This window comes from Ochotona curzoniae, unplaced genomic scaffold (assembly GCF_017591425.1).
Source record: "Ochotona curzoniae isolate NIBS_2020 unplaced genomic scaffold, NIBS_Ocur_1.0 contig_291, whole genome shotgun sequence".
Taxonomy (NCBI): domain Eukaryota; kingdom Metazoa; phylum Chordata; class Mammalia; order Lagomorpha; family Ochotonidae; genus Ochotona; species Ochotona curzoniae.
This window is the reverse complement of record NW_024465649.1, coordinates 14,651,516-14,667,201: the sequence shown is the minus strand read 5'-3', so window position 1 is coordinate 14,667,201 and position 15,686 is coordinate 14,651,516. Positions and strand designations below refer to the sequence as shown.

At 45.5% G+C, this 15,686-nt stretch overlaps 1 protein-coding gene across 2 annotated transcripts in view; it reads right to left on the bottom strand.

Annotated features, from left to right (window-relative positions):
* EPS15 (epidermal growth factor receptor pathway substrate 15) overlaps positions 1 to 15,141 on the bottom strand; it is a 139,515-nt gene extending 124,374 nt beyond the window's left edge. Inside the window, exon 1 of one of the 2 annotated variants that reach the window (XM_040978559.1) lies at positions 15,020 to 15,141. In XM_040978559.1, the coding sequence (XP_040834493.1) occupies positions 15,020 to 15,052 (33 nt within the window). In that variant the 5' untranslated portion in view covers positions 15,053 to 15,141. The remainder of the gene's footprint in view (positions 1 to 15,019) is intronic. The other variant, XM_040978560.1, reaches the window with a different exon arrangement.
* Between the last annotated feature and the right edge of the window lie 545 nt (positions 15,142 to 15,686).

The window sequence follows — 15,686 nt, the reverse complement described above, 5'->3', positions numbered from 1 at the left end:
CCAATGGGAGGTAAAGTCCAGCCAAAGAGTGCCCACAGTTCCCCTACTAGGCCCACTCCCAGCCCCGGATCTTGTGCGGGACAGAACATACTTCAGTCCACCCTGATATGACTTGCACCCAGTCCTGGCACTTGCCAGCAGATAACACACACTTATTCTGGCTCTTGGATGCACCAGCAGATGCAGAAGCCTAGCCTAGCCAAGCTCTACCCTAAACCCAGCTCACAAGTAGGCCGAAAGCTGTTGCAGACCTGCCCAACCTGGTATACTTCCAAACTCAGCTCTCACACTTGCCAGTTGGGGCAGCGGCCTAGCAGGAGAGTCCTCTAAGTTCCCATACCAGGCTCACCCCAAGGCCAGGGTCGTACATGTGCTGACGGGTGCTGTGGCCCAGTCTGGCATGGCCCAACTTGCCTTGGCATCTGCTAGCAGGTGCTGTAGCCTGGCCCTGCCCAGCCTGCCCACATCCCTGGCTCTCATGTGAATCATCAGGTGCAATAGGCTAACCTGGCATGGCTCACGCCACACTGGCTCCTGGACATGCCAATGGGCACAATGGCTTGGCCTGGCCCTGCCCACCTCCACCCCTCAGATCCTGAGCCAGCCCACACACATCCCAACAAGTGGTGTAGCTTGACCTGGCCTGGCCTGGTCCACTCTAAGCCCTAGCTCTCACGCTTAACAGCAGGAACAATGGCCTAGCAGGAGAGTTCCCAAAGTTCCCCCACCAGGCCCACTCCCAGACCCAGATTTCACGTGTTCCAAGAGGTGCTAAGCCCCTGCCTGGCATAGTCTACCCCCAATCCTGGCCTCTATGTGTGCTGACAGGTGCTGTGGCCCAGCCTAACCCCGAACCCAATTCTTGGTGGTGTCTTTGGGTGTTACACCCTGTGGGTAAGCCAGCCTGGCCTGCCCCCAACCCAAGTTCCCATGAGTGTCAGTGAGTCTTGTGGTCATGCCTAGCTCAGAAATCACCACCCCCAGCCCTCACACAAATCACGTAGTCTCAGAGGTGGGCCCACATGTGCCAGTTAGTGTCACGGCCCAGCCTTGTATGGCCCATCCCCTGCACCAATATTCTAGTTCTGTCGGTAGGCCCACCAGCCCCATCTTTCAGGTTCACTGGTAGGCAATGCCACCTAGCCCAGCCCAAGCCTCCCACATAGGTGGGTACATTGGTCTGACCTAAACATATCCTCCAGCTTCTTCCCTCCTAGCCAGGCAGCCTAAGCCTCACATTTACCCATGAATGTAGCAGCCCAGTACACAGAAAACCCATGAAAAATCACCTCCCAACCAGCAAGTGCAGTGGCCTGGCCTGCAGAATCCCCTAGAAGCCATTCCATACCTGCAACATACCCTCTTGGTGGTCCCTGCTCACATACATCCCCAAAACCCTTCCCTGGGCAATCCACAGCCCCATGCCAGATTGGACCCTGGGCCTGGTCTTCCAGTGGTGTGCCAGCCCTGAGCCTGAGGCCCCGAAAATAAATAAATCTTAAAATAACAGCAGCAGCTCCACTATAACTTCATACAACAATGAATTTCTAGAGATGTGGTCTATCCAGTAAGCTGATTTTCATCTTTAGATGCTGTGGCTTAGAGCATACCTCCAGTTATCATCAAAGAATGACCTAGTTAGTTCTAGCATGACCATTTCACCCTGAAATAGAGACTCATTCAATTTACATCTGGTTTTGTTAGAGTACCTAAATTACAATCTTAGCTCTACCACTTAGCAGCTTGACTTTGAACAATTATCCTACATATCTTCCTCTCTTTTCCTTTTTGTAAAATGGGGATAATGGAATTTCAGATAATCAAGTTATAAAGATTACTGAAACATTATCCCTACATTGTCCTTTTTTCTTTTGCACTCTCTCTGTCTCTCTCTCTCACACACACAAGCATACATACACACCACTCCAAATAATCTGGTCTCTCACAAAAAAGGACTGTAATATAATGTAGATACTCAATTTTATCCCTACATGTGACTGCTTATAGGAAGTAAACTCTCAATGATTGTCTACAGGAAGTAACATAGCATATGAGCTTGGAAAATAAATGTGCCAAGGTTCAAATCTAAACTCAACCACTTAGAACGCTCAGGAAGTAATACAGAAGATTAATTCCTACCTGTAGAAAAGCTATCAAGACTTAGTGAAATGATAAAGGTAACTCACCTAACTGTGCTTAACAATTACTAAGAAATATCAGTCCTTTTTCTTCTCAACAGTGACATGGCATAAGAATGATTTCCTAGAGCAGGTGTTAGCACAAAAGTTGAAATGCTGCTTGGGACGCTATCTTCCCAAAATGAGTGCATGGTGTGAGTCTCACCGGTTCCTTGCTGATGCATACCCTGGAATAGAACAGGCAACAGCACAGGTGCTTGGGTCCCTGCCACCCTGAGTCCTGGCTTCTGACACTGGTCAGGCTCAGTCTTTACTGCTGCCGGAATTTGGACAATGAACCAGCAGATGGATTATCTGTCTCTGTCTCTTTCTTTCAAATATATAAAAAATTTTAAAACAATGTTTTCTTTCCAAAAGCTTTGCATGTGCTGGCAGGTGCCCATCAGATAGAATTATTTCATAACTAAAGTAAGGCCACACCAAGAAAAGACAGAGAAATCATACACAAATTTAGATTCATGCGTGTGGGCTGTTTCATCACAGATATTGAGTCTTCCAGGTTCAATATCTATGTATAATTAATCAATCAAGGCTTGTGGGACATTCAGGAATAAAACTTAAGATATATTCCTCTGTTCCTGTCACAACAAAAAAATACCTCTATCTCCTCCATGTCCTAGTAGCACAGCAAGTATACATCCAAACCAATGACCCTCCAATTTTATTGCCCAGAAAATATTAGATAATTTCAACTTTTTGATGGTCAGAATTGGAGAAGTGCTATTTGTACCTTATGAATAAGGATGCTATTAAACATCTCTCAATTCTTAGGAATCCCACAGTAAAGGCTTACCTGGCCCAAAACATCAGTTGGGCTCAAGTTGAGAAATCATGATCTAAACCATAAACTACAATAATATACAAATTTTCCCCTAAGAAAATATGTTATTAGCACAGTGGGTTTTTTGGGATTTTTTTTTTCAGAATTTGTATTTTGATCATACAGATAATAAGGAATAAGCAGCCTCATCAATCCCTAAGTCAAACTTTTTGTACTATCCAACTCTCATTATAAAACAATCAGTTTAAAGGGAGAGGAAATGAGTCTAACTTTTCATTGTATAGTTGTACCACAAGAAAACAGTAACAAAAAATCGTAAATGTTTATTTATGTATTGAAACAGTAGAGTTACACAAGAAAAGGGAGAGAGAAAGATATCTTTCATCTGCTGATTCACTCCCCAAATAGCCACAACAGCCAGCTGAAGCCAGGAACCTGGAACTCCCTCTGGGTCTTTCATGTGAGTGACAAAGTCTCAAGCCTTGAGGCCATCATGTGCCGCTTTCCCAGGCACACCAACTGGATCGCAAGTAGAGCAGCCAGGACATCAGGAATCCATGTGAGGTACCAGCATCACAGGAAGCTCAACCTGCTGTACAACACAGGCCCCAAAAGTAAATTTTAAAAACAGAACCAACCTTCTTATATTTCGAAGATAAGTTTCTTCTACTTTTTTCTCTACTTTTGTTTTAAAAAAAAACCTCCTCAAAGTTCACATTTATGCGATAGTAAAACACAGTGCATCAGGTGGGTATGAGCCAAATTTTTCAAAAATTAGAAAACACGGGAATGTCCAAAGAAAATTATATTTACTGAAGGTCACATGTTAATGGCTTTCTTTCATCAGTGCAACTCATAATCACAACAAACCCAAGAGGCCTCCGAGACCACAGCAACATTCAGGGTCAGTCAGAACAAGGATGCTCCTGGAGGTATATCACTCTGTCTCTGCTCTTCAAGTTCAAAAATCTAGACATGATGCTGGGATTCGAGCAATTAAGATGCTCACATCTCACATGAAGAAGTACCTGTGCTCAATGTTTGGGTCTGGCTCCTGTGCAGATTCTGGCAGGCAGCAGGTGACAGTCCAAATAGTTGTAGCTGGGTCCTTGCCACCCGCGTGGGAGACTTGGATTGAATTCCTAACTCATGGCACCAGCCCAGGCACAGCTGTGAACTTCCCAATCCTTTGCAGAGCAAACCAGTGACTGTGATAGCTATCCGCAGCTCTTCACACCCTCTGAAGTCATCCCCCAAAATCTAGGCTTAGCAGAAACCCAAAGGAAAAAAAAAATCAACAAATATAAATATATAAACATAAATTTCTACATGAAACAATGTCATGAAAGACTATACAGAGCAAAAAAATTTGCAAAGAATGTTTTCTAGAAGTGCACATTTTCTAAATACATTAAAGAAGGGCAAGTGATGGTTCAACTAGCTAATCCTCCACCTACAAGCACCAGTTTCCCATATAGGTGCTCGGTCAAGTCCTCACTGCTCTACTTGCCGTTCAACTCCCTGTGTGCACAATGCAAAGGCATTAGAGGATGGCCCAAAGCCTTAGGACCCTGCATCCATGTGGGAGACCAGAAGAAGCTCCTAGCTCCTGGCTCCTGGCTTTGGATCAGCTCAGCTGTTGCCATCTGGGGAATGAGCCAGTGGATAGATCTTTTTCTGTCTCTCCTTCGCTGTAAATCTTCCTTTCCAATCAAAATAAATAAAAGGAAATACAAAAATTCAAAAGAAAGGAAAAGGAAAAAGATGGAAGAAAGATGGATGATTTGGGCTGGGGGGGAGGTAGGGGTTGCTGGCATGATGGCTCAATTGGCTAAGTATCTCTGTGCCAAGTGCCAGGATACCAAATGGGTGCTAGTTCATATCCCGGGTGCTCTACTTCCCATCCAGCTCCCTGCTTGTTGCCTGGGAAAGCAGTGGAGGGTGGCCCAAAGCCTTGGAAACCTGGAAGAAGCCCCTAGCTTCAGACCAGCTCAGCTCCAACCATCATGGCCATTTGGGGAGTAAACCAGTGGATGGAAGATATTCTCTGTCTTTCCTTCTCTCTATAAATCTTTCAGATAAAGAATAAATATTTTAAAAAGGAAGAAAAAAAAAACAATAGCACAGGGAGATGAGAAGGGAAAGAAGAAAAAAAGACCAACAGCCTAACAGGAAAATGGGTAAAAGCACTAAGCAGGCAGTTTGCAAAAGGGAAGGAAATATAAATGGCTTCTAAAGAAAAGTTCAACCTTACCGACGATTAAAGAGATGACAAACAACAACATGTTTTCTTACACATCAGACTGCCAATAATCAAAACGTTTGCTGAAACACTACCTTGATGAAGCTATGGAGAAAACGGTATCTTAAAACACTGTTGCCAGTATATTTCCAAACAAAACTTAATAATGTCAATCCAAATTTTTAAAAAATCCTCAGGGGCCAGCACTGTGGCACAGCAGTTTAAGTCACAGATGCAATGCCAGCATTCCATATGGGGGCCATTTCAAGTAGCAGCAAGCTGCTTAACTTCTGATTCGGTTCCCTGTAGCAAAAGATGATCCAAGATTTGGTCCCATGCCTCTATATAACCAATTTCTGGCTCCAGTTCTGGTCGTTGAGGCCATTTTGGAAAGTAAACCAGGGATGGAAGTTCTCTCTTCCCTCTCTGTAACTCCATCTTTAAAAAAAAAAAATAAAACCTTTAATCCAACCCACCAGAATTTAATCCACAAATTTATACACATGCTCAAAGACACACACAAAAATACACTATACAACCGATGGTAATTAGCAAAAAATTGGAGAGAACGAAAATGTCTGTCACTAGGTGGCAAAATAAATTAGGATGTATTCATCCATAGCACTACCCTGGAGATTTGAAAATAATAACAGATCTACATGTGCTGATACAGAACAATCTCCTTGATTGGTTCAGCTAAAAATAACAATAAGCAGCTTATCCAAAGAAAAAAAAATGTGTAGATAAACTTGAAAGCATTCCAAAAAGTTGGTAGACAAATGGAATTAAAAGATAAGCTTATGTTTGTATGCAAAAACCAAAAGGCAAACAAACAAAACCTGAAAAGAGCCCTCATTATGCCACAGCCAAGTTAAGGCACTGTTTGCAACTTAGCATCAGTGTTCTGGTTCAAGTCCAGGCCAACCCACTTCCTGATCAGCTTCCAGTGTGCCTGAGAAGACAGCAGAGGATGGTAAAGTAACTGAGCTCCTGATGGGAGGAAAGATGGAAATTCTGGCTTGTGACTTCAGCCTGGCCCAGATCTGGCTGTTGTGGTCACTTCAGAGCAAACAACGGATGTTAAGATTTCTCTCTCCTGGGTTTTCCCTCTCTGTCACTCATTCAAATAAGTAAGTACTTTTTAAGAAAAACAAATGTTCAAAGAAGACAGGTGTAATTAAAATTATTTTTACTGGAATTTCAGATATACAGAGAAAAGCAGAAACAGAGAGGAAGATCTTCTGTCCGATGATTCACTCCCTAAGTGATAGCAATGGCCGGTGCTGCGCCAATCCGAAGCCAGGAGCCAAAAACTTCCTCCAGGTCTCCCACACGGGTCCCAAGGCTTTGGGCCGTCCTTGACTGCTTTCCCAGGCCACAAGCAGGGAGCTGGATGGGAAGGGGGGGCCACCAGGATTAAAACCAGCGCCCATATGGGATCCTGGAGCATTCCAGGCAAGGATTTTAGCCACTAGGCCTCATCACCAAGCCCACAAATTGTTAATTTCAAAAATTATTGCACCAAAAAAAATTTAACTACGTTTTCCATGAACTTTTTCAAGTACTCTCTAATCCATACAAATTACATGTTTACATATCCTTTTCACAATACTCCAGTTGCTCTTAGATCATATAAATCTTGTGCCTTTTACATATTCTTTTCATATACACAAACTATTAAAAATACAAAAAACATTTTAAAGATGTATCTTATTTATTTGAAAAACAAAATAACAAAGAGGTTTTCCATCTGCCAGTTCATGCCCCCAAAGGGTCACAATGACCAGGGCTGGATCAAGGTAAGCCAGGAGCCAGGGGTCTTCTCCAAGTGCAGGAAGCCAAGCACCTGGGCCATCTTCTGCTGCTTTCTCATGCCACCAGCAGGCAGCTGGATCAGAAATGGAGCAGCAAGGACTTGAACCACAGCCCACATGGTATGCAAGCGTCACAAGTAGCATCTTCACCAGCTACACCATCCATACAAAATTAGCTGCCTCTATAAAGGGAATGATGGCTACAGCATGAAGAGGATTTTTCATAAGCATTGTCTGAATTGTTTTAAACTTTGAGTAACTTTAAAAAAAATTACCTATGAGACAGAGCCAAAAAGAGAGGAGGGAAGAGAGAAAGATCACCCTGTGGCCCACTCCGCAAATGCCTGCAACAGGCACAAAGAACAGATTGGGGTACAGAGTCCAGAACCCCCATATGAGTGACAGGAGCTCACTGAAACCACAAGTCATTGCCTCCCAGTGTCTGTACCGGCAAGTGGTTGGGATAAGAAGCCACTACCAGGCCCCGAACCCAGGAGCTCTGATGGGACATCAGCATTTAGCTGTCAGCCCAAACATTTGCCCCAGATAGGTTTTTTTTTCTTTTTTATTTATTTATTGTTATTGGAAAGGCAGATTTACAGAGAGAAGGAAAGACAGATAATGAGATCTTCAATCTACTGGTTCACTCCCCAAATGTCTACAACAACCAGAGCCAGTTCTTACAGTCACTAATTATAAAACTTCAGTCCCAAATTCTGAGCTTCATTATCCTCCAAACTAAAATGATAATAATAGCCTAGTTCATTGGTTATCATAAAGATCAAATGATAGAATATAAAATGCTTTGTAAATTATAAAGCAGCACACAAAATTATAAATTAGTCCTCTGATTTCTCCAAACTAATTATTATAATAATTATCATTCTTCTGACCAATTTTCTCTAAACCTGAAGATGGGAATGTCTAAAATGAAACATTGTGGTATAACGGGTTAGGCCACTGGCTTTTAATATGGGCACCAGTTTGAGTCTCAGCTGCTCCATTTCCAATCCCTACTGAAGTACCTGGGAAAGCAGCACTAGATGACCCAAAACATTGGGCCCTACATCCATGCCAAAGACAAAGTTCCCAGCTTCATCGTGGCCCAGCTCTGGCCATTGCAGCCATGTAGGGGAATGAACCAGCAAATGGAAGATCTCTCTCTTTCCCTCCCTCCCTAATTCTGCCTTTCAAATAAATAAATTAAAAAAAAATGAAATGTAAGAATAGACGTAATCTTATTTGCATTTTACAGTTACTGATTTCAACGTAAATGAATAAACTTTTAAAAATGTTGTCATACAGTAATGATAAATCAGTTGGTTATGTAAAGAATACAAATTCACTGTCAAAAATAAAATCTAGGGCCCAGCACGACGGCTCAGTAGCTAAATGTTTGTCTTGCATCCGCCGGGATCCCATATGGACGCCAGCTCATACCCTGGCTGATCCACTTCTCTTCCAGCTTCCTGCTTAGGCCTGGGAAAGCAGTTGTGGATGGCCTAAAGCCTTGGGATTCTGTACCCATGTGGGAGACCCAGAAGAAACTCCTGGCTCCTGGCTTTGGACCAGCTTGGCTGGGCTCTGACCATTGTGACCCCCTGGGGAATGAACCAACAAGCGGAAGATCTTTCTCTCTGTTCTTCTTCTCTCTGTAAATCTGCCTTTCCAACGAAATAAAAAACTAATAAATCTTAAAAAAAAAAAAGAAAGAAGAAGAAGGTATAGACATGCTTCAGCTTCCACTTCCAGTTTTCTGCTAATGCACAGACTGGGAGGCAGCAGGTGATGTCCCGTCATGCACTTGACCTCTGGATTCCAGGATCCTGACCTTGCAGGACCAGCTGTTGTAAGCAGGTGGAGAGTGAATCTGCAGACAGAAGAGCTCCATTCATCTATCCCTTTCCAATAAATAACAACAAAAAAAAATTGTGAAAAAGAAAAGTAAATAAAAACTATAGCCATGCTATTATTAAAAAAAATCCTATACTTCTTCTAGTCTTTTTTTCTATGCAGGTTTAATGGCATTTGATCACTTAGGTAAACAAAACTTTTCCACTTTACTGTAACATACCTCAGATTATTATAAATTCCTAATAAACACACACTCTTTTAAAGGAAAGCCTCTCATACAGATGCGGGTACAACTGCTTTCAAATGAAATTTCAGAAAATGGATTTGACTAACGAACCCTGCTTGGGTTAACTTCACATTTAAGACTCCTACAATCATTCATGTAATCAGACCCTCTTCCCTTCTACCCTCCTACTCTGATCATCTTCTTGCTTTCGGCTTCTAGCATCTAAATGTTTTTAGCTACAAACCTCACGAAATGTACAAAGTGTTTTTATTTTCCTTGAATAGTAAATAAAATGCCTTAATTTAGGCCTTAAAATCAAACAATTAAAAATAGCAGAGATTCCAAATTAATGACTCACGCTAAAGATGTTCAGTCTTTTTCTACTATGTGTTCGTCTGACCCTAGTATTCCATCTGCAAATGCAGTAAAAACAAAGGAACACACTTCTAAAGGAGTCCTGAGAGACACTCTACTGGACAAACCCAACTGTTCCTAATTAATTCTCTATGACAATCCCTCCCAAGCACAGAGCGTTCCAAGTCATTTTTGAGAATAGTTAGATATCCAAGCCATTTTTCAGAATGGTTGGATTTCTCTCAAGGAAGCAGATTTCCTAGGTATACTAGACTCGAATGTGCCTTTAACAGTACCGAAACTCAAATTACATATCATATTAAAATGTTCCTTTTCCACTTCTGAAAACATGCTGTAATTCTCAAACTCTGCCTTGAATTCACCATCATAGTTGTCAAACAGACTCAAAAACATGATAAAATTTATTAGCACACACTGTGTACTTTGAAAAAATGAAATTGGACATATCCAGAAGCTGAAATTATGACTTTCTCCAATCTCCAAAGATTCTGTTTTGCAGTTAGATCACTCTTGAAATTTAAGAAATCATTTAAAGGAGCCCGGTGCAATAACCTTGTGGCTAAATCTTCGCCTTGCACACCTGGGATCCCATCTGGGTGCTGGTTGGTGTCCCAGCTACTCCACTTCCCATCCAGCTTCCTGCAGAGGATAGCCCAAGTCCATGGACACCTGTATCCCTGCTTATGACCTTGCAAAGCACCAGATGATGGCCCAAATCCTTAGGCCCCTGGACCCACATAGGAGTACCAGATGGAAGCTCCTGGCTCTTGCTTTCAGATCAGCTCAGCTCTGGAAATTGCAGCCATTTGGGGAGTGAACTAGCAAATGGAAAATTCTCTCTCATTCTATCTGCTTTTTAAATAACAATAACTAAATCTTTTTTTTTCTTAGATTTCTTTACTTTTATTTGAGAGCTAGATATACAGAAAGGAGGAGAGACAGAGAGGAAGATCCTCCATCCAAGTGACCACAATGGCCAGTGCTGAGCCAATCCGAAGCCAGGAGCCAAAAACTTCCTCCAGGTTTCCCATGCAGGTGCAGGGTTCCAAGGTTCTAGGCCTACCCCAACTACTTTCCCAGGCCACAAGCGGGGAGCTGGATGGGAAGCAGTGCTTCTGGGATTAGAACCAGTGCCCAGATGAGATCCCGGCACATACAAGGCAAGGACTTTAGCCGCTAGGCCATGGTGCCTGGCCCACTAAATCTTAAAAGTATATACACAAGAGCACAGTCGACATGAGGGCAGTAAACACAGTAATATGCTAACATGGACAGCTTTTGAAGACTCACAGATCTTGGTTCAAATTTTAAATTTATAACTTATGCTAGTTTATGTAAATTATTTCCCTCACTTTTATTAGATCAAGCAAAGAAAATTCCTGGCATATAGCAACATCCAAAGAAAAGCTAATATTAATTATTAGGGATGTAGGCATTAGAGGACCAAATAATCTACTGGAAAAGATTATTAAAAAAGAAAAACACATTGGGACAGGTACTGTGGAACAGTGGGTTAAGCCACCTCTTACAGGCACTGGCATTTCACATGGGCTCCTGGTTTGGGCCCTAGCTATTCCACTTCACATCCAACTCCTTGTACCTGAGAAAGCAGTGGAAGATGGTCCAAGCATTTGGGCCTTGCCATCTATGTGGAAGAACAAAAGAGGTTCCTGGCTTCAGCCTGACCCAGTCCTGGCTACTGAGCCATCTGGGACATGAACCAGCAGCCAGAGGACATTTCTCTCTCCCCTTCTCCTTTCCTCCCTTCAGCTCTTCCTCTCTCTCTCTCTTTCCTTACTCTGCCTTTCAAAACAATTTTAATAAGCAAGAACTACATACCTTTTCCATGATCTACCACCATAAACAAAAACTCAGATCTTTTTACTCATGTTTTACCTCTCACCTACAATAAAACAGAATATCTAATAGAGACAACTGGAATTAATTTTTTTTTTAAATTTTAAGACACACTTAGCACAAGGGACAGAACCCACATCCATTGATTCACTCCCCAAATGCCTGTAATAATCCAGCCTGGGCCCAGCAGACACCAGCGACTCAATCCAGGTCTCCCACGTGGGTGGAAGAACCCAATTACTTAAGCTATCACTGATCCCTCCCAGGATATGCAGTTGCAATAAGGCTGGAGTTAGCCAGAGTAGGGCACACAACTCAGGCATCCCAATGTCAAATGCCAATATCCCTGGCCCACAGCATGACCTCCAAGACAAACACCCACGCGAATAACTGACACCTGAAAACACCAAGACGGCACAGCAGCCCCACGGCACACAGGAGTCTGCCATAGCAGATAAGCTGCCACCTAGGACACATGCATCCCACATCTGAGTGCCTGACTACTCTGCTTCCGATCCAGCTTTTCAGCTTTTCAACGATGTATACACTGTTAGGCAGCAGATGCCAGCTCAAGTACTTGGAAGGTCAGCTGGCAGAAATAAGACATAAACTATGTTTCATAATTCCTCCAATGATATTTACTTCAAAAATGCAAAAACAAAAAAAAAGAAAGAAAGAAAAAATCACCTTTGACATCCCAGCATGACATGCCTAGCAGATTACAGGTACCTGAAAAATATTTGTCGAAGCAAGTGTTTAACCTAGTAGTTAAGACATCTACACCCCATATCAATGTACAAGGGTTCACCACCCAGCTCTTGCTCTTGACCCACCTTTCTGCTATTGTGAATCCTGCCCCCCCCCAAGTAGTGGTTAGGTCCCTGTCACCTAAGTGGGAGACCTAGATTCTGTTCCTGGCTCCCAGCTGTAGCTCAGCCCCAGTCCTGCCTGTTGGTGGGCATCGGCAGCATGAACACTCTCTCAAAAAATAAGAAGATGAAGTTAATTTAAATACATGTATTTGTTGAATAAATGAACTGACCTACTCCACAACCATCACCATATCTCATAACCAGAGACAAAAACCAACTTCATCATCACTATCTTTCTTCTTTCCAGCCACTCATGCAACAGTCCTATTAATGACTTTCTTCTAAGTAGGCATTGAAACAGATGGACTTTAAAATGGCCCTGCCCTGGGCCTGGCACAATGCCTCAACAGGTTAATCCTCCATCCTGAGGTGCTAGCATCCAAATGGGAACTGGTTTGTGTCCTAACTGGTCCACTTACAATCCAGTTCCCCGCTTACAGGAGACTGGAAAAGCAGTGGAGAATGGCACAAGGCCTTGGGCTCCCATACTCACGTGGGAGACCCACAAGAAGTTCTTGGCTCCTGGCTTCAGGCCAGCTTAGCTCTAGCTACTGTGGCAATGTGGGGAGTAAACCAGTGGATGAAAGACCTCTTTCTGTTTCTCCTTTCTCTGTAAATCTGCTTTTGCAATAATAATCAACAAGTCTTAAAAAAAAAAAAAAGGCCCTGCCCTGAGGGCTATCTCACTTCAGTATGCCTATGTCCAAGAAGGTGAGTTACCAGAGTGACCTAAAAAGATCAATTATGCACATGATACCTCCGAGCCAAGTAGTTTTAAAATTTTGTTTTATTTTTTTAAATTTAAATGTGAAAACTATAAATCTGCCAAGCTTCAAAATAATGAGCTGTGTAAGGAAATATCAACAGATAGAAAGGTTATTTTGTCGTGGGCCTTTACAATATGCTGCTCTAACATCTAAACATCCAAATATTCCACTAGGACATTGGAATGATCAGTGTTAACCACCAATGTATATTCTCTCACTTGTGAAACCTTGAAGGATAATAATACCTACTACTGAGTCAATACCCAAATACATGACCACAAGAACATACCTCCTTTATTTAAGTAACTATGAGTGTAAAGCAAAGCCCTAGCAATGAGTGACAGTAAACAGAAACTAAAAACACACTATTAACCTAGGGAGAGATTCTACGCACACAGCCGAGAAGCCACTCCACACAAGTTGTCAAAAGAACAAAATCTTCAAGAGGGAAAGCCTGCCAGAATTGGCCGACAGAGTCAGAAAACAACAGCTTGCCAACAGGGATCTTGTTTAATGCAAGTCACTAACTAGAGTCACAGAAAGTCAACACCCAGAAGCCACTGTTTCCAAGGCCTCGACTTGGAGTTTCAGGAGGAACCTGACCCAGACTAAGCCACTCCATTCCCTGTTACAGGAGTCCGTCCTGTTATCAGCGCGAGGAAACAGTACGACCGGCAGCAAATCTCAGTCACAAACACGCATCACTTAAGAGACTGAGAACCCTTGAACCCCGGAATCAATTAGTCCACCTGACCCACACACTCCAGCTTAAACTCCAGGTTCTGGCGAGAAGGCATTTCTCCCTAGAGAGAACCAGCCCAGGCCTCCGGATCCTAACTCAGGCACACTTCCCTGCTCAAACACACCTTCACCCCAGCGTGGAAGCCTGAGACACACAGAACAAATCTAGGCCAAGGAGACTACAAGATGGCAGGGGATACCACAGGGGCAGGCTGCAAGCCTGGGGCAGGCCCTGCTGGCAAGCCCACAGCCCCCAGCTCTGCAGACAAGAGTTGTGAAGAGAGCAGCGGCAGGGAGGGACCGGCAGGTGTCTGTCACCCCATCATGCTGGACAGGATGGGAAGATCACGTCTGGCTTGCTTTACGGAGAGGGAGGCCCCGGGCTCCCAGCCAGAGTGGATGCCGTCTTCTGTGCAGCCCAAGGGGTTGTCTCTGAGGGCAGCGAAAGGCACGAGGAAGGACCCCGAGAACAAGCTGGCTGTGGTGAAGATCTGCGCCCTCCCCCGTCCCCCACACACACCTGTTAGAGGGCGGCTCATTTTTACCCGCCGGGATAGCGACCCTGTGGGAGCCCCCAACCCCGGCAGTGGGCGGAAGTGGACTTGGATAAGAAGCGGCCGATCCAGGCGAGTCTGCCCCGGGACACCTGACCGGGAGGTTGGAGGGGCGAGCAGGGGAGCGCCTCCGGGAGCTGGGCGGGCGAGAAGCGTGGAGGAAAGTCCCAGGGAAAAGGAAGGCTCGCGCGCAACTCCGGCGGGCAGAGGCAGGTGAGAGAGAGACAAGGGGAAGACAAGTGTCCGGCCACGGAAGGCCGCCGGGCCCCGAGGGAGAGCCTCGTGCGCCCCGGGGATCGGCGCTGCCCCGCGCGAGCTCCACAGGAGCTCACCTGGCGCACGGGAGCAAAGTTACCGGCCGGGTCAGAGAGCCGAGCGCCGTGAGCGAGGCCCGCGCCGGCGGAGCCCGCGGGGAGGACACCCGGTCCCCTCAGCGGCCGCGCCGAGTGGGCAGTGGGACGCGCGCAAGGTGGGGCCCGGCAGGAGGAGGGGAGGACGGGTGGGGGACGCCGAGCCACCCCAGGGCGGGGTCGGGGCTGCCCGCGCCGGAGCTAGGGCTCGGGATGGCGTCCTCCTCCTCTCAGTCACACACACACGCGCGCGCGCGCTGACACACCGGCCGCCCGGCCCCGCGCGAGCCGGGAGCAGCTGCCCGGGCCGGTCAAGCGTCGGGCGGTGGGGGAGGGGGCCGGGGACACCGGGCGGCCGAAGCCGGAGGACGAGCGGGCGCGGCGTTACCTGTGTCAGAGAGAGCTGGGCTGCCGCAGCCATGGTGTTTCCATCATGCACGGGGAGGGGAAGGAAGGACGGGCGGACCGGGGGCTCGGGGCGGGGAGGAGGCGGAGGGAGCGGCTGTAGGCGAGGCCCCGGGGCGGGCGGCTCCCCGAACTTCGACAACTTCCCTCCTCACGCCCGCCCCGCCCCGCACGGCCCCGCCCGCCGGCCCGCCGGCCCCGAGCAGGCCGCGGCGGCACCCAAACCCTGGCGCCGGAGTGCCCGCCGCCGGACCAGAGCCTCCCCCGGGGCCCGCCTGGGAAAACCCGGAGCGGACGCCCGGGTTGGCCTGTGAACTTTAAGGCAGGTCACCTGCCGGCTCTGAATAATTGGAGAAAATCGCCCACAGCCCAGACTGTTCGAGAGGACTAAAGGAGGTGATGAAACAAAATAATAACACTTTGCATAGGTCAGGCTCTGTACTGGATGCTTTATTTTTGAATTGTAGGCGTACGGGAACTGAAACACAAGTTATACAAATGAGGAAACTGAAACACATATCGTGCTTTTCCATACGTTCATGCAGCTGATTAGCTTGCTGCATTCTTTCATTTAAGCATGTGCAATTATACTGGGGAAAAATGTATTCCCTCTTCCTCACCTATGTATCAAACATTTAAAAATAATAAAT